General features: G+C 43.1%; 1 protein-coding gene across 2 annotated transcripts in view; it reads left to right on the top strand.

Annotated features, from left to right (window-relative positions):
- The first annotated feature begins 875 nt into the window (after positions 1–875).
- LOC144127911 (zinc finger protein 784-like) overlaps positions 876–23,475 on the top strand; it is a 31,795-nt gene continuing 9,195 nt past the window's right edge. The window contains exons 1-2 of one of the 2 annotated variants that reach the window (XM_077660898.1): positions 876–4,318; positions 5,839–9,764. In XM_077660898.1, coding sequence (XP_077517024.1) covers positions 4,194–4,318; positions 5,839–5,899 — 186 coding nt within the window. In that variant the 5' untranslated portion in view covers positions 876–4,193 and the 3' untranslated portion in view covers positions 5,900–9,764. Of the gene's footprint in view, positions 4,319–5,838; positions 9,765–19,557; positions 19,733–23,475 lie in introns of those variants that run through there. The other variant, XM_077660897.1, reaches the window with a different exon arrangement.

Here is a 23,475-nt window from a genome sequence, read left to right as displayed (position 1 = left end):
TGGTAGAGATGCCAAAATTTTCCTAGTGTATATCTGCTTTCAAATGATGCTTAAAGTAATCGTGAACCACCACTGAAAAAATAGCCTATGTTAGGTACCTAACTTCTAACTGAATTTATTCTTCTATGCAGTTTCTGCTTCAGCAGTCTAAAGACGGTTGCGACATCACAAGTGAGCACTAAATCATCTGAGGCATAGAAAAACTGCAGTATAGTAGCTCTTTATCGTTACAGTGCAAAAGACGACTACGAGACGAGTATGCAGACATGGCTTCTCATCCTCGTCTTTTGCAACATAGCAATAATGATACATTAAATGTCCAAGCTTCCAGCTTAATAGCTTCTTGTTCTCTTGGTGCCATTCTGACTTCTGGAGCAGTTCAGTGTAAGTGTTTCAATTAATTAAAATGACATAGGAAAAAAAATAAATTCCAAATTATTTATTGAGTGCTGATGAATTCCACTTGGTGATCAATATTTACTTATGTTATACACATCATTCTAGATGAATAACACAGTCCGAAAAATTTGGCGTTTTTGCACTCCTTTATTGGAACCCATCCAGTCCTTGACTGTCAAAGCTAGTAACTGACATAGCTTTTAGTTTGTTACTGTGCCTGACTTTAGCTATTGAAATGTGTAGTTTTATTGTCATTATTTTTTTCTTGCAGAGCTTTTTGCCGTCTGCAGCCAAGCACAGGCAGGAGACTCTTCTCCTCCCAAGAAGCATACAAGAAGTACACAGAAGCCTCTGCAGTTTTTGCTTTTGTCTGTCGTATCATTTCAAAACTGCTATATAGAAGTCACACATATCATATCTCCTGACTTGGCAGCGCTTTTGTTTTTCTTTGCTGTTTTTGTGAAATATGCTTCTTTCTGTCTTTTTGGTGTAAGAGTCCATAAAACTCTTCTGGTTGAATGCCATCTCAAGTTCTTAGCCTTGCAATGCTGAAGTGTATTTCAGCAGCTCCAAGACCTCATTGTGCTCCAGGAAACGGGCGGAGGACAAATAATATTGCAGCCTTTCCTTTTAGTGTGCATTGCTTCGTTCCTTTTGCAAAACAATCGGAAATTAGCTGAAGCCATGCATAGCGAAAAATGTGACGGTGAGAAAGAAAAAGATATCCTTGCAAGCAGAATTCCTATATAAATCAAGTTGTATTTCCAGCACTTCTAACTGCTTTGGTACACATGCCGTATTTGCCTGAATGTAACATGAGTTGTTTTCCCATGGATTGTCATTATCAGAATATCTGGCGTTAAGTTTAGTTTGTTATAGGGTGAAATTTTTGTTCGCTACTCTTTGCCTAAGCTCAAGCATTAGACTTGTGAGCTGCTCGGAGAAGCCAGTTTTTATGTAAGCAGAGATGCGGTAGCACGGTGGCATGGTGGCGTGTGAGGCCACGTGTGTTAATGCACAGCATGCTTTGCTGCGCTTGGCTGTGTCGTGCGCTTTTATTAATGCAATTGCATTAGAGTTGTCGTCGCACCAAAACCTTGGCAATGTCTGAGACGAAATTGACTAATTGGCAACGAGAGGTCGTGTGACCTTGTGACGTCATCGCAACCTACCCCCCGTGGCAACCTGGCCGCCGGATTGTGAGCAACCCTCCATCGTGGCAAGTGGCAATTACATTAATGATTGGTCAAAAGAAATTACGCTACCTTGTGACATCCAACCTGCTCATCGGGTTGTGAGCAACCCAGTTTCTAGTCAACGACCTAGATGGAAAATGGAAATGAAAAATTAGGAAAAAAATATGATGTATGCAAATGTCGGCACTCGCAGCAAAGCGGATACCTGCTACTGCAGTTAGCAGTGCGATTAATGTACTTGATGGACCGAAAATTTCTAAGAAACTGATGCAAATAGACACAAAAGTTTTAACAGAAGCTGCGAGAAATGTGAAATCTCATGCTATCGCATTCCATTGTTAAGGTGACTTAACTGTGTCCATAGTTTTTCATTGTTCCCTCTCAAGAAAATGACATTGACAAGATTGAAGGCGATGTCATTTTTATGCATAGCCCTCACGTTTAGTTACCCTGCATAGTGTGAGTTGATGTTATGATCATTTATTTTCCTTCTCCTAAAGGTCCAACTCCCCCATTGCATTATATTTGTGCAAATACAATACTTTCCAGATATCTTGCTTGGTAAAAGTTGGCCATTTAAACTATGATTTGCATTAATAGAAGCAGTGCTTACCGGGAAGGACTCAGATTATGTGCCCATTTAGCCACTGTAATGAAGAATTAAGTTCTAGGCATGCAACAGCTATAGTTGAAAGAGGTTCTATGCCAACAGGCTACAGGACACTTGAATGAAATGGCCTTGAGGAGAAATGCTCATGCTTGACTTGGACAGACTTGGGGCAGGAAAGCACAGTCCTTGCATGTGTCGTCTCTTGCCCTTCATTGCTTGTCACTGTAGTTGTAGATGTAAACACATAGCTGTGCATCAACCGTTTTATTTATTTACACAGTACTATAGACCTTATGTGGTCCAGGCAGGATGGACAAAAACTAGGAAGACAGTAATCGTAACGCCAAATAATACAATTCGGTACAATAACTAACAAGACACACTGGTTACAATATAAAACTGGAAATTAACAGATCGCCAGAAACATGAAATAGAAAAACAGTATTTACGGAATGTTTTGAACTGCATTTTCAAAATTTTCATTTTCGAACAACCCTCGAGGTTATGAGGTAATGAATTCCAGCCAGTTCTAGTACGTGGGAAATATGAATATTTATATTGTTTAGTCCATGCAAAGTAAGGGACAAAAGTGTAATTATGTTTGTGTCTGGTTTTCCGAGTTACAAGTCCGTGGTGTAAGGTTCTGGTGAAATTCCAAATTTTTTATTTACCAGTAAATGAAGAAAGATCAATCGAGAAATTGTTCGTCTGATGTGGAGGGGCTGTATTTGATTGGCTACCATTAGAGCAGACAGTGAGTCAGTATTTCTGTATTGTATATAAAACGCACTGCGTGTCTCTGCGCTTTCACCAATCGGAAAATGGAGTGAGTTTTTTTTAAATAGGTTGTGTGTTGAGCGTGAATGTGTGTGTTAATGGCTGAAATTTCAGTGGCTGCAGTAATCAGTTTTTGAAATTAGGTCATGGCCACTTTGGCTGCATATCAATGAAGGTTTATGTGCAAGTGCACATGTGCTGTGCTTGATATCAGTTCCCACTGAAGAACCTCGCATTGTTCAGATAAATTCTGAGTCCTCTACCATGATGTCCGTCACATGCTGCTTGCACCTTCGGGGTGTAAACCCACAAGCCTTATGGCACTTTCATGCAATCCTGTTTGTAGTAGGCACAAATATCCACAGCTGTATTGCACTTGGATCTCATCATGCAGGTCGCATCACAGGCTCGACACACAGTGTGAGATTGTGAAGCACTTGGAGGTGCTTTTGCTCTTTGGTATTTCAAGCGGCCATGTGTCCTGTTCTTATTTGCTTCATGACTACTGCCATTTCATGTAATGGCCCAAAAATGGACAACCGTGCATCTCGAAGGCTCAAGAATACTTACTATTGGCATGCTATTGGCAAAAGTTGAAACGAACAGCACAGACAAGACGGAGCGTGCTTTTATGATGTTTCGTTTTTATCAACATTCGAGTGTGCTAATAGACTTATTGAACCTTCAAACAGCACTGTTGTCTGCTATGAACAAACACCAACTCGGCCATATCTTTATGGTGTTCATGATCCTGTATGAATTGGACAGCACTGTTTTTAGGGCGCTAGCACCAGCTGTGTTGCTAGTGAAAAAGCAGTTCTGTCTTCAGCTGAAGCCTCCTCCACCTGCCACAGTTGGCAAGGGGGAGTCACTGAAAAAGCCATTGTGTGTCCTGGTGAAGCCTCCAGCTGGCGGGTGGAAATGCAAGTGGGAGAGGGTGACGGGTTGCGGGCTGCAAAGTGGAGAGAGGGAAATTGACATGAAGGTACACCTTCTTGTCGAACATGGAGGTGCAGTTATGCTAGTGCACTTTTCTTGCCTGTAGCTTAGCTTAGCTAAATCATCATTTTTTTTACTTTGTGTGTGTCAAAGATCCTCATGTCAGATGTGCATGCCTGATATCCAGGTAACTGGTGCTTTTCTCCTACCTGTGCGCAGAGCTACTCGTCCCACCAGCTGTGCCACTTGTGGAGCCAGTCGAGCTGCGTCGCATGGTGCAGTGCCCGTACTGCCCCTTCGTGACTCGCTTTGCAAGCGCCATCCGCAGGCACTTAGTCCGGCACACCAAGGAGCGCCCCCACAAGTGCCACCTCTGCCCACAGAACTTCCAACGCAGGTGAGCTTGCATGACATGCAGGGATCACAACATCGCCAAGATCATGCGACCAAAAGATTTGTGACTCGGCTGTGCTTTGGTGTTTTTTGTAATTGGCTGTTTTTATAATTTTTATGAATAGTGAGCATCACTCCCACAACCAGGCAACGACAGTGCAAAAACTGAGAAACCAGCTACAAAAAGCTAAAAGCTGAGAAAAAAGTAAATTCTGACGGACAAAACTGGGGGCGGGGTCATTATGCGAGTTGGTTCATTAGGCGAGTAAATAATGCGCGCTTTACTTAGGTTGCGAGCTCGTGAGCCCTATCAGCATATCTACGCACCAACCACTTTGTGGGTGATGGGACGACGCACCCGTCTTGAGTTTTGGTTTTGCTGACATCATCTCTTGCAAGTGGCTCAAGCCCACTGCCGACATGACCACGGACGTGCTCCGCTGCTGGCACTGCTGCAACCTTATGGCTGGTTGTGGCAGCCTCACGGCAGGCCACGCTGTCTGACCCCCTCTCCTTGCACTCTTTTCTTTCTCCATGCCGGCGAGAGCGAGGTGTCTTCCAGTCACCAAACAGCGCAATGAAATCAGGCCCACTCCGCTCCTCATTTTTCCTGCCTTAAGCGCAAGTGTTTGTCTTTTTGCATATACGCATGTCGTCTGAGTGAGAAGCGAGGGTGTCAAGTGTGAATCACGTGGTGGGCTTCACAGCTGACTGGTGTGCCAATGGCACTGACGTTCCCAGTCCTCTTATGAAGCTTTGGACATCTGCAAACGCGAGAAACGCGGTGCTCTAGCTTTGAACATAGGCAGTGTGTCGCATTCGGCACTGATTTTCAACGCGATAGCGAGCGCCGCGGGCTGGCCTGGCAGGTTGCCAACGTTACCCAGGCGCTTGTGCCAGCCTCGCCTGTACTACCCCAGATGGCATGGCCGGTGGCGCCCTTTTTTGCACCTGCCTATGTGCTCTGTATGTGAAAGCCGGGCAGCGCCTTACTATGCCGCTCGCTCCAATGCACTTGCACTCTTCGGGAGCACTCCGCTCAACCACTAACGCCCACGATACTTTTTTTCCTCAGGTTCGTTTCCAGCCAGCAATGAAATTTTGTTACACTGAAAGTGCAGGAGAATCTGCTTTGCTGTACTGAAGCTAAAAATACACAGTGTTCTATGGAAGCGAAGTTATGAAAACTGGAATACTTGTTACGTCGAGGATTTCGTTACATTGAAGCTCATTACGTCGAGGTTTAGCTGTATAGGTCTGTCCCAGCCAGTGAGGTTACCATGCCATACCATTTGTGATAATGCAATCTACTTGGATCATGAGGGCTGTTTTCATGGAAGAGGGGCTGTGCTACAGCTGTATAGGTCTCTTCTTCGTCTTCAAAGTGGGTGAAAAGCGTAGGATTTTTTTCACTCAGATGAACGTGCACGTGCATTTTAAGGGGTCCCATGGCTTTCTGTGCTGACTCCCTGCTGGTCAGAGTGTCCAATTCCAGCCTTGTATTGCTGCAACATCCCTTTGCAGGTACCAGCTAACTCGCCACTTGGTGCACCAGCATGGTGCAAAGCCTTCACAGTTCCCCTGAACTACTCCACCAGAAGCGTTCAACAGCAGCGCCATTCTGTTGGCACAATGGCACATGTGGACCGCTTGTCAGGTCATTATCAAGCAGATATGCCTTTGGGTTTCTTTCCCCTTCAGGAGCAAGAAAGAAGAGAGAACATGGTCTGCTTTGAAGGCAAGGAACGAAATGTGATAAGCCCTGGACAGTGCAGCTGCTATTCATCTTGTGTGTACCATCAGCCATGAAATCTGTTGATAACAATGTGTGTGCAACCTGGGATGACTCACTTCTGTGACATGTATACTTTCACCAACGTGTTTGCAGACCAGAACCACACGTAGTGCAGCTTTCCCTTGCCACCTGCATAATGTTTGTCTGTATCTTGGTGTCATGAAGCAAAACTTAGGACTACACACATGATGCGACCCTGTTACATAACTGCAGACCCCCCACAGCCACAGTGAGTGTTTTCTGATTTAATTATTCTCATGCAGTGACAGTGCACTTGTATGCAGGGTCGAATTCAGGGAGGATACACTTGTAAACTGTTCTGTTTTTATGTCTTAAAAGTAGGCATATGCGAAGAGTGAATTTTCACTTTGAAGTGAATAGATATTTTGTTCGAATGCCATATTTACTTGTGTAATTTGCGCACTTTTTTTCTCTGAATTTAGGCTTCAGAAAGTTGGGGCTCAAATTACGGGAGATTTTACGAGCACATTCTAGGAAAAAACTACAAAGGTCGTAACGAGCAGTGAGGAGGCAATTTAGCATAGCGTATGCATGCTTATGTACACTACACGCAAGCGTTTTGTGGGACATTACACTGTTTGTCACATCTGCACTTTTAGTTCAGCATATGCAAACTGAGGCGTGGGGACACTGGATTGGATTAAATTGGATGCTTCAGCCTAGTTGTGCCACCTGGTTTTCAAAGCGAGAACCACTTTTGTCAACAAACCGACACTCCTCTTCAACTCTAGGAGCGGCAGAACCGGCACTTCCTAGGTGCACTGTAGAACTTCATGAAGTTTTATCTTTATTTCTTGTTTTAAAAAAGCGACCCTTTTTTCTATGCACGACATGGCCCTACCAGACTGTACAGCAGGGATTTCAAATGAGCCGACATCACTGGCTTTGTGAAAAAAGCTCTTGATGCTTTGAAAAAAATTTTGAGAAGTCACATGCACAGTAGTAGTCGCTGCACTGCAGAGGGTTATAGAAAACTGGTACTAAAGGGTAAATTTTAACTTGGTGGGCATTTCTGCAAAGTCTTTTCATAACTTTTTTGTTTGCTGATTGCAAACTTCACATTTTGTAGTGCACAGGGGACATTTTTATTTTCAGTACATGTGTTCTACATGTGCGCTTGGCCAATTTCTGAATGCATTTTGTGTTCCGTATGTTTTGGATTTTATTCTTGCACAAAATTAGAAAGTACATTCAAACTCAGATATGTGCATTACATATGTGACCTAACTTAGCTGATGGCAATTTGTGGTTAGTTTTGAAGAGATGAGTGTGCAAACTTCACAATTTTTTTATAGGTAAGAGAGTGTACATTAGACTGGTTATGATTCAGTGGCATGTTTAGCGATATGGCACCTTTCTTCTGTGAAAGCAGAGAATCTGACCTACTAATATGAATCATCAATTTGTGGCCACAGTGTCATCACTCATGAATGTGGAGATTTTTGCTTGGTGCACTGAACAAACATTAGCAAGTCCAATGCCAGAATTGCATCAAACCTGAGGCCTATTTACCAGATATGCTTCCTCACGGGAAATGAAGAACTGTTTAGTTCTGTGGGTGGCATGCTTGTTGTAGCCGTAGTGTCAAAGTTTCTGGAAAGCTAACTCCCTCCCAGAAAAGCAAAAAAAGATTATTTTGTGTGAACTTAATCTTAATATTACAAATGCTATCCCTCTACCAATGAGGAAACAAAGGCCATTAGTAAAGAAGGAGCTGTGTGTGTGCTTTTGATCTCAGTGTGCTGAAAAGGAGGCCTCATCGCAGCGATTTTTTTTCATGAGTAGTACAAATCACTGCATTTTCATGGATATTTCAAAATAGCAGGCACAGCAGATTACTAGGGCATGGTTTGCTCAGTTACAGTATTAACATCTAATGCATCGTAGCGAAGGTCCTGCTTAGCACTTCACTGTACCCCAAAAACTTCGTGCAAGCATTCTGATTACACTTTGTGTGCCCTATACAGATCCATTGATGTGACGTCTCTGTAACATGCCATGTAGGTGGCCAGTTTCACTCGACACTGGTTGACAGTCTGCAGAGGGAAAAGGAAACGGATCAGTGCTATCCAGAAGGGTATGATCTGTCATGGCTGCTCACATGTTTGTGACACCTTTATTGAGCAAGCTGTTTTGACATGGAAATAGAATCAGTGTGTTTTTCTTCATCCACTGGACTACAGACTTATTCTTAGAAGTGTTGCCACTCTGTGCTTATAATCTGCCTGTATGTGCTATGAAGTGTTGTGTATTTCATTGCATTTCCTTGCTTCATTTCTGTAGCCTCCATTATTCTGTGCAAACATATGGATGTGAGCTGGTCTGAACTGTTGTTAACCGTTGTCTCTCCGCTTCAGAGGCAAATTAGAAATGATATTTCGGCTCGCCGCCTTGGCCATGATTGCCACTCCATCAGAATGGTGTTGGATAGTCTGCATGCCAAACGGGGCTACCACCCAGTGACCTTCATGTATGTTGTCTACTGCTGCTGGGAATCCCTAAACATTTTTTGTGTTTAGTTGGGACATTTCCTCTGTGGCAGCATGGGTTGATGCCAGATAGGTTTGTGACAGGTCTAAGCTCTTGTGAAACGAAAGGTGGTTTATTACTGCAAGTGTATGGAGGTTGAAAGGTTAAAGGCAACTTGCGGGGGTTGCACTTTCACTACCTTAGGCGCTGTTCTAGTTTAGAAGAAAGATTGTCAGTATTGATGGGAACATTGTACTAGATGCTTGTTTTGAGGCTGGTGTTCTTATCTGGCATGTCACTATATTAATAAAAGTGAGTGCAGTTTTCGTTGAGTTATATTTTGTGCATAGTGCTTAATTTGTGGTGTTCTGCTATTTCCAGCTGCTTAGCAGTACTTCCTTGTGTATACTGCAGCACCCACCATGACAAGTATTCAGTCCTACTGATGCATTTAGTACTTAGCTTACTGCTTATTTCGTGCAGTACAAGAGAGTTAGGGAAACTGGAGGGAGTCTGTTCTAAAGCAGTCTATTAATCTTTGTGAACCTCAATCAGCAGAGCAGGTGCAGGTGCGGTTCCTCTCTTGTGATGAGTACTATAGGCAGTGTAAATGTTGAAACATGTTAAACAGCATGATTTGCAGGTGAAGATGGTGGCAAGAAATTAGGATGCCACAAGCTCGGAAGGCCCCAGCTTGAGTCCTGTTGCATTTAATGGAACCCGCTCATAGTCCCTGTATTCTGGGCAAGTGCTTACCTGGTTTTTTTCTTGGACACTGCCCTGTTTGTTTGTATGCATGCTGCTTCACACCAGGGTGTCTCATTTCAACAGACAAGTGTAAACTTTGGTGCTTTAACTTTGCTGGCAGGCTGCTGTAATCAGCTACCTGTGAGAGAAGCCAAGGTGGCGCTTGTTGCTTTCTCAGCTATCATGCTCTTCCTGCCCACCCTATTCTTCCTGCCCACCCTGGCTTGCCCAAGATTGTTGTGTGGCTGCGCAGTTAGGGAAGCAGCCTTGTGCCCTCTCACAAGTTGCTTGTAGCAGTGTGAAAGCTAGAGGTCTTGTCCAGTTTGGGCCAAGGAAGCCAGCAAATAGTCCCTGAAATTGTGAGCAGTGTTGTGACTATTTTTTATACAATTATTGTCGTGAATGAGATGGTAATTAAGGATGGTGTTTTGAAAGTACCGTGAGCATTTCATTCACTGGTTACATTAGCAGAGAAAATCCTCATGAACACAGCACTGCGGAGGCCTGCTGTGAAGTGGTGTGCCGCCTTTCATAAACAAGGCGTCTACCAAGTCGGCCGGGTCTCCTGCACACAGCAGCTAGACGCTGGTGCTCTTCCCTTCCCAGTGATAGAGCCACCAGTCACAGGATGGGGGGCAAGGAGGACACATTTTGCAGTGCGTGCCATTCTGATTGGGTCAGATTGCTACACTCTTCACAGTGCTGCAAACGAATTGTAATATGGAGTATAGTTAGGGCCCTTTGTTTTTGGGTAAAACCTGACATCTACCGAAAAATAAGCCTTTTAGGAAACTTAGTTTACATGTGGACAAAACTAAAGACTGAAAGAAAAGTACCGGATATCTTGTGCAGACATCCAGTCTGGTGTTTTCAGTCAAACAATCATTTTAAACTTCTTTTAAGGCTGTTCATTTATATACTGTGCTTAATTTGAGGCCAAGTTTGAACAGTACGTCTCAGAAGCGAGAAGCAAAAGCACGGCAACTGACCAAACGTCTTATTAGGCATTACCAGTGATGTGATTGCTGCACCAATTGCACCAAACTGCGCCAAAAGGCAAAGCCTACTACATGCTGCTACATTATGACAAAATGCACAAGTAATCTGCACCAAGGATGCACCAAAACTTCGTATTTACTTAAGAAACAAATTTCTTGGACACTGCGTGTTATTCTTCGTGAACATATGCACGCTGTATATTATGCTGGCCGGGTTCGTTGTCACCGCACGTCGTGAAAAGAGAGAAGCGAAATAGGCCTGCAGCACGCAGGGATTTACTGTGGTCATCCCATGGTGTGGAGGTTACGCTGGAAATGCGCATGACGAAAACGTTCGCAAAGGGCACCAGTCTTGGCTTCCATGGCCTTGCTTGGCCGGAAGGGGGAAACGGTATGAAATCGCGAAGTTCTGAGTGAAGATCAGTTTCAGGGTTCGTTTCGTTGCCATATCAAAAAGAGCCGGATAGCCTTGGATAGTTTTTTTACTTACATCGAACTGTCTCTCTGCTGTGTGGTTCCTGTTCTCCGGCACAAATTCAACGGCAGCAACTTCAGTTTTGCATCGTAGCTTCTTTGCCTCGTGGGCTCCGTCATGTTGAAGATAAAGAATCACAAAACCCTGCAAAGCTATATGCATGCGGCACTGAAATTGAAACTTTCGAAAATATATGACTAAACTGAATGCGGTGGTGGCGCGCGCTTTGTGCCGCCGCCGCATTCATTCCGGTTGTTGTGAGATTTTATTCTAGCCATAGGATAGCAATTTAAAAAGTTTAGTTGTTTTACGGGGGCTCCTTCAAAAAAAATTCTGATGGTTTAGCACAGCTAAGCGCAAAATATTGTGCGAAAGCAGGCTTTTGCTGGTGGGCACCACAGCCACATACCTGAAAGTGCAATTGAGATGTCCACTGACCCAAGCAGCCAGTTATGCGCCTTTCCTTTCCTGAAAATCAACGAAGTCTGTAACATTCCCAATGCCAGTGAACCAAGTGAACACCGGCGGCGTATTGCTCCAGTGTTGCTTATCTGCCAAAGCACTGTCTGTGCAAACGCAAGCAGCCCACATCTCTCTGTCACTACCGCCACATAGCTCAAAGCGCAATTGAGGGGGTGCATAATTGACACAGGGAGCTAGTTATACGCGTTTCCTTTCCTTTCGTGACTTTTGAGCACAGATGGTAGTTGATGAAGATGTTGGCATGCAATGCAGAGAGCGAGATTGTGGCAGTGTAATACGAGGCGTGGTTGGCTGCGGCGACAGCATAGTGCCCTCGTGCAGTGGCCAGAAAAGCTGATCTGTTCGCGCCGCCGTGGGTGCAAAACCCAGTCGCGGCAGTATTTATTTTATTTCTGCAGGTATCTGAGAGGCTTCAGATACACCCCGCTTCTTTCAGGATTGCTAGTGAAATCATGCACTAAAAAAAAAAGTCAATGCACATACATATTTCCTTCAGGCACAGCGTCTACATTTTGCTCCCCACTGGCTCTTAGTCTGTGCCTGAAGGGGATATAGCTTGTGTTTTACCTAAGATGATCTGAAGTTTTTAGAAATAGGCTTTTTGAATTAGAAGTGCACCTTTTTCGGCATAGCATTGTCAGCGGTCTAGTGCAGCAGAATACAGCTATGACATTCTAACTTGTAGGCCAGTGAACTAATGTTGAGTAGTTAATTTTTAACTATTACTGTTAGTCTCCTTATTTATTGAGAGGCGTGTAGCCCACCATAAGTAATATCCATATCGGTTTTTAGGATTTCGAAAGCACAATTGCCGTCGGCGCTGTGGCTTAACAAATTTTGTCTACATCGCGCCGAAATCCATGCACTTTCGAGGAACTTGTAGCCAGTGCACGTGACTCGTTCCAATAGCCAAAATTTGTTGGACCACCCACTGAGACGAGGGCAACTGTGTTTCCAGATTTCTAGAAACTGATAAGGATATTACTTACGATGGGCTACACGCCTCTCATTAAGTAAGGAGACTTACACTAGTAGTTGAAAAGTTAAATATTCAGTAGTAGTTAACGAGCCTATTGGTTAGCATGTGTTAGCTGTATTCTGGCTGCTTTGGGATGCTAAAAACTCTATAAATCAAACCAAACAGGACTTTTAACAATCCTTTGTGTGTGCATGTGCGTTACACTTCTGCTTGAGTATGCATATCGATACATGCTTTGTCATCTGGGTACTCTGCCAGGTATGCAACTGTTTCCAGTGATAATTAAATAGTGCCTTCTCCTCCTTAGGCCTGTCAGTTTAGCTTCATTCTGCTAAGGTTAAGCATCTGGCTGGGACCGTAAATTAGTGTTTGTCACTTTCATTTATAAGCATCATCAGGTTTAGTACAGTTTGAGGAGAAATGGAGTCCATACTCACTATGACCTCTGCATTATTGTCTGTCCTAAGCCTCATGACGCCAGCTCACTTAGTAATTTTTCTCTGATGTGGTACACTTCCTGCAGATGTACTTAGTTGATCTGTTGTAAAGGAAGGCTTTGGGAAACTCATAGTGGTGCATCACAGGCATCTAAGATAGAATTGATACTAGGTAGGAGTAGATGAAATAAAAGGTGGGATCAAGCGTCATACCAGTAGGGGGGGGACTCTTTACCAAAAGTAGAACATTGGCAATAAGCATTCTTTGGTACGTGAGGGATGTGTATGGGAGCAGTGCACTGTCAGCCATCAAGAGGGAAGTGGTAGGGAATCTTTAACCCATGCACCGTTTGTGCTGTTTGCCAATGAAATCACTACAGAAAAAACTGCCACAGAGTTGAAGGATGTGTGACTAAGTAGGCATGTGGTGGTTTGGTTATTCAGATTGCTACGGATTCGGTCAGAACTATCCTGCTAAAGCTTTTGTGTACTGCTCCTCCTCTCTGGTAAGCACCGGCAGCAGGGTGTGGTGCACGGTTTACGAGTGTGCTGCATGGTCTTTTGCGCAATGAAGGAGCTGAAAAGCGTTTCGCGTCTAGGTATCACCTAAGGTCGTCCGGCTACCACTGTGTTGTTGTCGGCTGTAGCAACAACTATCGGAAGCATGAAAGATGACCTCCAGAACAGTGCAAAGATCATCAAGAGCCGTGGCATGTGTGTGGGCGCAGGCTGTTTCATTTGCACTGCTTTGCAGATGAGGGGCATTTTTAGATTGCAAGCATCAACCAAACAGGTTTCATCTTATCGGTCATGTCTCATGCGTGCTCTGGACACTTTGTTGGTGAGAGCGGAGGGTCAAGAACATAATTGCACGGAAGGTACTATTGGCAGCAGGAGTTTATGGGAAGAGGTTGATCGGGAAAAAATTATTTCAATGCAGTCACATAAGTTTATCGCGTAGAATTTATGAAGGTATGAGAGGACATGCATGCTCCACCCCTGTTAAAAATACTAGGTGACTTGGTCACAAGGCAGTGATATAACTTTTCTTTTTCCGAGAACACCCACCCCATTCGTTTCTACTGCCAATAATATGTGCACATGCGGATATGTAAAAAAAAAAAAGTCGTTCGTTTGCACAGGGGAATTTGTCCACATCAAATGCGCTAGACAATCACCGTGCGTGAAGTTAACTTTCACATAGATCAAAATTCGCAGGAGGCATGCCGTGAGAACTGACTATGTGCGGACGAAAATAAAAAAAGGAGGGAGATGCCATGACCTCATTTTGTTTGATATGTGAAGGCATCGTGCTCTTAATAAGGGCTTGCATGAAAGATACCGGTGTGCTTTTTCGCCACTTTAAAATTGTGCCACAGTGTTAAGATCACACAAGCACTGGGCTAGAGCTCACTTGAAAGAACACATTTGTATCTGCTGCCTAGCGCCTAGGTCTAGACTTTTGTTATTCGGCACGACAGTCGATTCGTGACCGAAAGATGTTCTATTGTAAGAGTGATAGCAAGGGCAAAAAATTTGCTTGTCGTATATCCACGTCGGCCTTCACAAAACAAATTCATCGCCGTTAGCTTTTCGGACAGTAAACTGAGTGTATACACACTAGACCTATTCAACAAATAAACTGCGTCTAACATCACACTTAAAACAGTCATCAAGAAGTGGCTATCTTTATTAGCTTTCAACAGTATTCCTCGCTGGTTACTCTAATGGGTTACACGATGGTGGAAGCACCTGCAGCGCCATAATCCGCTGGTGTTTGGCCATTTCTTGTCGGAATTATCTCTCACTGCTGCTTGATAAGCTTATTTTATCAGTATACAATTTTAGAACGCGAAAAAATGGAGAACTCTGGATCGCCGATTTGTGCCATCTGTGTCCTCTTCGGTGCATGCACCACGAATGTGATCGCACATACCAGCATGGCGGTTGTTTCCAGATTAGACACTAGAGGGTGCCAGCTTCCCAAGATGGCGGCACTTATGATAAAAGGGTCTATAAAAAACAAATAGCTGCGAAAAACTGGTCGCAAATATTTCGCTGCTTCATGATGATGCTAAGCCCACATGTTTCAAGTTGCACAAGACACCTGGACAGGATTGTAGGTGTGAAGTTGGCGACCTTTTTGCCCACTCTCCGGAACCTGCCTTGAGTGATAGCTTTTTTGATAGCGATGAGCTGTTAACTACCAAGCAAGCACTGTTGTCCAGAGCTCAACGCAAGTCTCATTCTCGTAACGGGGGATGCGGCTTTGAAATCCCCAGAAATGGCCAAAAATTGATTTTCCTGAAAATTATATCCACTTGTATGTATAATTTTTTATGCTCTTCCGAAGTTTCATTGCTGAAATCGACCTGGAAATACTCTAAAAAAATTGTTTCATCAACCGCAGCAGCTGTGCATTGAGAGTAAACGCTCAAACAATAGAAGATTTTCTGTTACTGGTTTCTGCCTAGATTGCTGCCTTGATTACGGTTTTCTGCCTTGTGGAGCAAATTTCTTCATGATTGCTTGTTCTGTTTTGAGCCCATTTGTTTTGTTGCACTCCTAGGACCATAGTGCTGGTCAAGGCATACTTTTTTTTTTCAAATTTGTGCATTTTAAGTTTTTGTATGAAATTTTCTTCACTCTAGATATGCCAATGAACACTGCATTGCAAGAATTCAAAACCAAAATTTGTGCTTTGCAAAAACAAAATTTAAAGAAAGTCGTGACCTGTAGCATGTCAGCTGAAACACGGTGAATGTTGAGGCAGCCTTCTGCCACACTTTCTTAAGTCTGAAGCTGTCACATTTTCTTTACTCTCGAGCTTTTTTACAAGATTCACAGGAAAAATATATATCAGAAAACAATTTTCAGGAAATATAAGCGTGAAATTTTGTGAGAGTAGTCAAAATTATTTCTAATGTGGTCTAAAAGTGGCATGTAGATACATCAAGAAATAAAAAAAATGTTTTCTGAAAGCCGCGTCCTTCATTATGTACCTTGAAAACAATGAGTGAAGTACATTAACATTGAGGGAAGGGAGAGAGGAGCTGGGTCGAGAAATGAAAACATTTCTGTGGTCGGATAGTTCCTGCTTCTGTGTTAGGCTTGGAATTCAACACTGCTCTTGGGTATGGAGGCTAGCAAGTGGTGTAGAATGTATCCCTTACTCTGAAGATTTTGTCTACCATGGGCAATGCATGCAACAAAGACAAAGCATTGTATTTTGCCTTTTAAGTAATTTAATTTCTCTTTTCTTCCAGGTTGAAATTGCCACCTTTTACTTCATGCAACGCAGTCTTTTAAAGAGAGGACTGTTGAGGAGCTCGGGGAAGTTCCGAGGTGCTTTTGTAATGTGTCATATGGAGACAACCTACATTATTCCGTGCCTAATCTTTAGGTTCACTTTTTCAGACATGTTAAAAAAAAAACAGTGCTTTCCTACTTCTTGCTTTAAGAATGAGAAACTTGAAAATTGAGTGTTGTTTGCAGTTCTTGGTCTTATCGAGTTCATTGCCTAACATTTCCCTGCTGTGCAGTGAATAGCTGGAGGATGAAGCCTTTCCAAGTGTGTTATTGTTTGTGTAGCTGTACTGTCCAGCTATTTGCTCCCATACTTCAGTCCACTGGGACTGGAGGGAAAAGTTTAATGGGTGTTGAATGGCAGCACTCTTTGTTTGCTTCTCGTTGCAAAAGCAGCGACTATTTCTCGCCTACGCTGAGAGAAGTAGTGCTTGTTGGTATGGAGTTGTATGCAGCGATGAACAGAAGACATGATTGCTTAGGAATCTAATCACAAATTTTGATTCATTTATTTGTATACGGGAAGCAAAAACACGAGTGCAGAGCAGACTGTTCAGTCGCATGGAAAAGCTGCTTAGGATGAGAAAAAATCTTATTGTAGCTGAAAATAAAAACATGCCAAAACTTGCTCCCCTCTTTTTTTTATGCTTTTGGAGGATTTTGGAATAGTTTCGGGCATAAATTTCACTACTTTTGCTTCAGTTTTAGCTACTACTACTCTTGAATATAAGCAGAGAAGCTCCCATCATGCTTAACGGAAGGCAGATGAACTTACCAGCAGTCTATTTCATGGTGTGCTGCTGCAGCATAGTTTTGAATGAATGTAATGTAGTAGTTGTCAAAGAGTCTTGACAAAAATCATTTAGAACTTAGTTGATGTCTTGAGTTACTAAGATGACATTTAAGAGAGCACAGCTCTGTGGCACTGTTTATTCTTGCTGTAAAGTGTCTTTCCATGTTGTTCGTTCACATAGCTTGGTCCTTTCCAAAAGCATTTATTTATTCTGGCAGTTTTTACCTCAGTTTGTACGCCTGGTAACAACTACATAATGTTTCATATGTTTTGGCAACAGCCGTGTGTTGTTTCACTAGTATAAAAAGCCTTACTCTCAAAATGCATTCTATTTCTTACCTGTGAACAACATGAATTTATTTCTTGCCTGTGAACAACATGAATTAGCTTGTCACTAGTATTCTTTTACTACTGTAGAAGATTTTTTTATCTCACAGTGCATTATTATTTATTTTTGTCAAAAATTTCATTGCCTTTTATTCTCGGATGCTTATTTTCTTTTGTACAGCCACCGTATTATCAAAATCTTGCACTCTTAATGTTTTGCCTGGCTGTTGCTCTTATTGCAACAGGATTTTGTACAGTGAGTGGGCAGTCTCCGCTGGCACTTGCTGCACCTTTGCACACCGTCTGGTGATTTGCATGGGAAAGCAAATCACGGCATTGTTACTTTCCAAATTTGTCTTGAAACGTTAGCCAATTGGACAGATGCCTCGAGTCATTTTGATTGATGTTGTAATTATTTTTGTGCATTTTCTGTTTTTCTTCTTTTCATAGCTACCGCGTGCAAAAGTGACATTTTGCTGTCAGGTGCAAAGAATAGTTGAATGGCTGAGCTTATGAAGGTGATGCAGATTAGTATGCCCATAGCTCTGTTGTCTGCTAACCTGCCAATTCTTGCACATCAGCTCTGGCTGTTGTGTAGAAGTGCTCTCCCCTGTCAACTCTGTCCTTTTTTCACAAATGTCTCTGGATGCAATACCTGAGTGAGACGTGTGTAGTCTTGTGTGTACTGTGCTCCACACACCTGTCTGGAGCACTCGAAAGTGTGTGTTTTGGCTAACAACAGGTGGCAGATCGCTTCGAACATCTTACAGTGTGTGTAGGCACTTTTGTATGAATTGTGCTCTGCATCTCGTGCCTCTAAAGACAAGATCAAGCCCCAAGGGCAATGACAAATATCGCCAGTGCACACTGCAACACGCCCTTCGAGTGCTCTTGACTGGATTGTGAATGTCTGCATGGAGTTTCGAAACATTTTTTAGAGGGAAAAGGCGTGCCACTGTCTATGCAACTTCTTTACAGAGCACTTCATCCACGGCAGAAATGCCAGAAAGTGGACACTTCATATCTGGCTAGGCTAATGCTGGGCCAAGAACATGGTTCTGTCGCCGAATCGAAGCTCGGCCACTATGCTGTTCTCTGTACACAGATTAGATTGATTTATTGATACATTTCTCACATTTTCGATGAATATAACGAGATGCAATGTTCAGCATTTGTCTGGCATGGAAACTGCAGCAGCCTTTATATTTATGACAATCCTCACCTCCTCCTGCCCAGCAATGGCCAAGCCAAATACGGAGTGTGCACTTTCCAGCATTCCTGTGCCTCCCCGCGTTGGGTGAACTACCACAGTGCCTCTTGTCCCTGTAGGTAATCTTGAGAAACTCTGTCGACTTCTCTGTTTTGTGTAGTGACCGTGACCTGCCTATTTAGCAGTGCAGTTCAGTGCCCAATTTGTTAACCTGCCACCTTGGTCACATTACCTCATGACATCACAACCTGCTCACCGGATTGTGAGCAAAGTACCCACCGTGGCAGATAGCAGTTTAATTATTGATCACGAGAGGTTGCACAGGTAGAGCAACCTGGGTCTCACAGGCCCCACCGGTAGCTGTGCTTGAAACAGCCACCTGTCAGGGCAGTGGCACGTTCTTCAACTGCTGCACCACTGCGCCAGGAGTGGTATGAGGACTTCCTGCAATCTATGAATGGCTCCCTTCAGCGGCCTGAGCTGAAGGGAGCCATTAACGCTATTGCGTCATACCTTTTGAAGGGAAGCTGAAATGGTTTTTAGAGAATTTGAGGTTCTTCAAGAAATGATTCCATGAAGCTTCAAGTTAATCCATGCCAAGTATTTTTTCGCCAGGATTTAAAATAGTGACATAATCACCGATTAAAACCGCAACGATAGTTAGGCTTCTCCTCACTATGTTAGAGGAGTGCATAGAAATTCGTGATGATGCCATTGTTGCCGAAATTTCAAATGTTCGCTACCTTCGCCTACAAGGTGCAGTGAGCCTTCCAGCACCACCAAACTATGCTTTGTGGGCTTCACCGTCGGCGCCATTGGTTTACTTCCTTGAAACAACTTTTCATTAGCTGGAAACACAGCACCGCACTATGTGAGGTCATCGTTGCGGCCTCTGCCAATCGCTGCGCACTGCAGAGAAGCCTGACCACCAACGTGGATTTATTCTGTGATTACGTCACCATTTCAAATCCTAGCATAAAAATACTTCGCATGCGTTACCTCCAAGTTTCACACATTCTACCCCTTTAAACTCATTGAATTCTAAAACCTCTTCACCTACCCTTTAAGGCAGAGTTTAAGTGTTCTCTCAAGTTTTTGCTCTTGCCTTCTTGCTTTCAACCTGCCTCTGTAACGATGGCAGTGCTTATGTGTGAGCAGGATGTGCACAGAGCTTTTCCCCACCTGTGCACTTGCTGTGTGCAGAGCTGCCTGTCCAACCGACCGTGCGCTCAACCGTTCGCAAGCTGCAACGCGTGCTGCAGTGCCCGTACTGCCCATTTGTGAGCCGCTTCGAGAGCGCCATCCGCAGGCACCAGCTCCGGCACACCAAGGAGCGCCCATACCGTTGTGACCTGTGTCCACAGAGCTTCCAGCGCAGGTCGGTAGCTTTTACAGCTGTTCCGTGAACCAAGCGTGAACCAAGCTGTGAATGTTGCTTGTGGTTTTGTGGCAGCAAGTCTTGAAGTTGCTACAGTGAGTCATAGCTGTATAAATTTTCTCGGTCATAGAAATTGCTATAAGGGGGCTTCAGTTCAAGAGAACCCTTGATATCTGTTGAGGAGGAGACGCGGGCCTTGAGATCGCAAAAAAATCGCAGAAAAGTGAATTGTTGGAAAAACCGTTTTTTGTATTAAATATACTTTGAACTGTATCTCTGCAAAATACCCACTCTCAGAATGACCCCAAGTAAGAAAACGGTGTATTCTCAGAGAGTAGCATGGCTGAAAAATGAAGTGCAAGCTTCGAAGTGACATTCCACTTGAAGCAATCGAAATTCCAAAACCACTGTTCAATCACCGTCATTTGGCAACCGTTTGAAAGCTTGTTTCACCACCTTTCGTTGGAGACCTCTCGAGGTGACTTCCCATCAGCGAAGCCGAAGCTGCAGGCATTATCCTGTGACTCAAATTCCTGTGACGCAGTAATTGTACACAAACTTGAAGCCTCTTTATCTCCGTTATTGATTTTACAAATAGTATCTACCTCATGGACTTTTTCTCTGGTTTGCCTTGGACAACTGAAATGAGCTTGGTATTAATTTATTAAGGAAGGATAGAGCTGTACGGTGATACTTTTTTTACTGGCTTTTATATTATGCAATAAATTTAATGTGCTGCTTTCCTAAATTACCAGCCAACTTGTTTTGTACACTGTATTCATAATTTTTTTTACCAATGTATTTTCATTGAGGCAGCAAGGCGATGCTGTTTTTAACAGCATCTCCACACAAAGTGCATCTTGGGTGATTCAGTTCTGTAAATATTTCAAGTTAGTTACAAACATTTTTGGCTAATGGTCCATATGAACCCAATTAAAATAACAAAACTGCGTATAACTCAAATTTTAATTGTGCTATTCAAACTGTAATTGCATATTTGGACTCTCCATAAAAAACACGGAATGATCCAATAAGACTCTTACCATATATAAAAAAAATAGTTTTAAGACCTGCATGCTTCCTTAGGAGAGACGAGGGTCAGAAAAAACTTTTTTTGTCAACATGTCTTGCTGAAACTTAGCGTGCAGGTATATCATAGAATGCTTATTTCAAATATGTATTCAGATTTCAAATACCTCATCTGAAAGGAAATATATGGCAAAATAACATCTTAATTACGTCATTTCTTACAGGCATTTATGGTAATTTCTCAATTAAAAAGGTTTTTTTAAGAATATATAGATAATTCAAAGGTCCATTGCGCATCCTAAAACTTTTCTTTTGCTCTTAAACTTGATAGATTTAGCAGTTTGGTTTGGTGTGGGCTAATTACTACCACACCGTTTTTCTTTCCACCTTTGTTATTTGTTTATGATCTTGTGATCAACAAAATGGCTTTTTAGGCATTTTCTTAGCTTTAAGATGTTGGGTGGGTCTTTGCAAATATCTGCGTATTCTTAAAAAAGCTTTTTTTTTTAACTGAGAAGTTACCGTAAAAGCCGGTAAGAAATCGCCTAATTGCGTATCTTATTTTGCCATATATTTCCTTCCAGGTGAGATATTTTAAATCTAAATGCATATTTGAAATCAGCATTCTATGATATACGTGCTTGCTAAGTTTCAGAAGATATACTGGTAATTAAAAAAACATTCTCAAGACTCTTGTCCCCTCTTGAACAGGCCCTGAAAGACGTTTTATTGAAGCTGTCCCTTATTTTTCTCTAAGGCTTTCCTTCTTTCCTCGGTGGTTATTTGTAGTGTTAGGTACAGTACATGCTATGCTTTGCCGACCCCACATAATTCTGCTGCGTTTTATGCAGTCGAGCCCACTTATAACGAACCTAACGGTCATGCGGATTGCGTTCGTTGTGTCCAATGTTCGTAGTAAGTGGACTTCTCAAATTCCAGCCAAAAATAGCCAAAATACAAAATCAGACAGTCTAAGGCCATTATGCTCATCTATTCATTCAAACTAGACTTTGTTACTGTGCTTTCCAAGCTTTGCTACCTGCAAGCTGCTTCAGGGATGCGATACTACTAATCGCGGTGGAAGCCTCCACGGCAGCTGGTGCAACATTGGCTTCCTCGTCATCGCCTTCACTATATTCCTCTCAGTGAGAGGGCATTCGTACTTCACATACTAATTTTCTCTTCAGCATATGACTCTCCAAAGTTGGCGTCATAATCCTCACCAATGAGGTCATCCCAGGCGACATCAGGTCGGGCTAGCTGTACATTGAAGTCGTTTTACAACAAATCTAAATGCATCCGGTAATGTGTCTGTTTGACAGCATCTTCCATTTTTTCTGGAATCATTAAGTCTGCCTTACGGAAGCAATTCTTGATGCACCTTGCCGTCAGTTCCATCCATGCGAACTTACTCCACGGTGGGGAAGAGAGTTACCCGAACTGGGACGTTGGCGCCTGGTCAGTCAATTGCTATCAGTATGCACTGGTGACACAGCGCTGATATGACACCTCGAGCCCGTGATTTATGCCGATGTCAAGTGGCAGGTCTGGCTCGACGTGTTCAGTGGCAGAAAAGTGTTGTCGCTGCAGTCAGAGAAGTCGTGCACGGCACGATTATTGAGCACAGCCACTAGGCAAGGCGAACAAGTCGCCTCCTATCTTCATCATTCCATCATCATCATAATAATAATAAACCTGACTACGCCCAATGCATGGCAAAGGCCTCTCCCATATCTCTTCAATTACTCCTGTCCTATGTCCAAGTAAGCCTTATCCCCATACCTCCCCTAAATTTATGCCTAGTGGAGCAGTCGTCAATAAAAAAAGTTGTGCATCGCCTAGGCCTTTGTGTTGTGTCTGTAGCGCACCAGAATGTAGCTTCCAAAACACTGCGCCTTACGAGCCTTCCCAATGACACACGGCAGCCACCAGTCGCTGTCGTCCATGGTTGTGTATACAAGGAAGGTAAAGCGAAGCTTTTGCACTTTTTATCAGTGCTAGGCGCCGCTTTTCAAGGCATGTGTTTTTGACACCCGCATTTGTCAAAACAATTCATCAATGTTCCATACATCCTGTATTATTTTTTTGCCGTTTTCAAGGCATGCATTTTTGATGGCCGCATTTGTCAAAACATTTCATCGGTGTTTCATACATTCCGTATTATTTTTTGCTTTTGAGTAGTCGCATTCTTTTCTTAGAAAGGAGGAAGGAGGTGTCATGGAGGCGCTCATTACTCTCTGCTCCTGCAAGAAACTGAATTTTCAACTTTGGGGCCGAGTTTAGAGCGCTTCCTTATTTGCTATAACTGAGTTGTGAGGCCACATTTGTTCGTTGTATCTGAGATGCAATGCCATTGCCCTAATACATTAATTTGACAGTAGCAATTGTTCGTAATAAGCGAGCGTTTGTTACAACTGCGGTTGTCGTAAGTGGGCTCAACAGTATGTGAAACATATCTGTTAATTTACAAGTCTCATCTGCTTACCGCATGCGCTCACAACCCCATTGTAAATGCTATGAGTGCCACAGGGTTAGGTATTGTTGTGGCCGGGATGTCATTTGCCAGCCATATATGGGCAACCTTATTTTGGTGTACGTCAAAACTGATGGTCGGTCAACTTGGAATGCATTCATGGGGCTGGGGAGTTCATTGCTAAGCAAAATTTCACAAACCAGGGAAGAAGACATAGAAGTGTATCACAACTGAAAATTTG

Source organism: Amblyomma americanum, chromosome 4 (genome assembly GCF_052857255.1).
Source record: "Amblyomma americanum isolate KBUSLIRL-KWMA chromosome 4, ASM5285725v1, whole genome shotgun sequence".
NCBI classification, from domain to species: Eukaryota; Metazoa; Arthropoda; class Arachnida; order Ixodida; family Ixodidae; genus Amblyomma; species Amblyomma americanum.
Note: the sequence above shows the minus strand (reverse complement) of the source record. Positions and strands in the feature narration are given on the sequence as shown.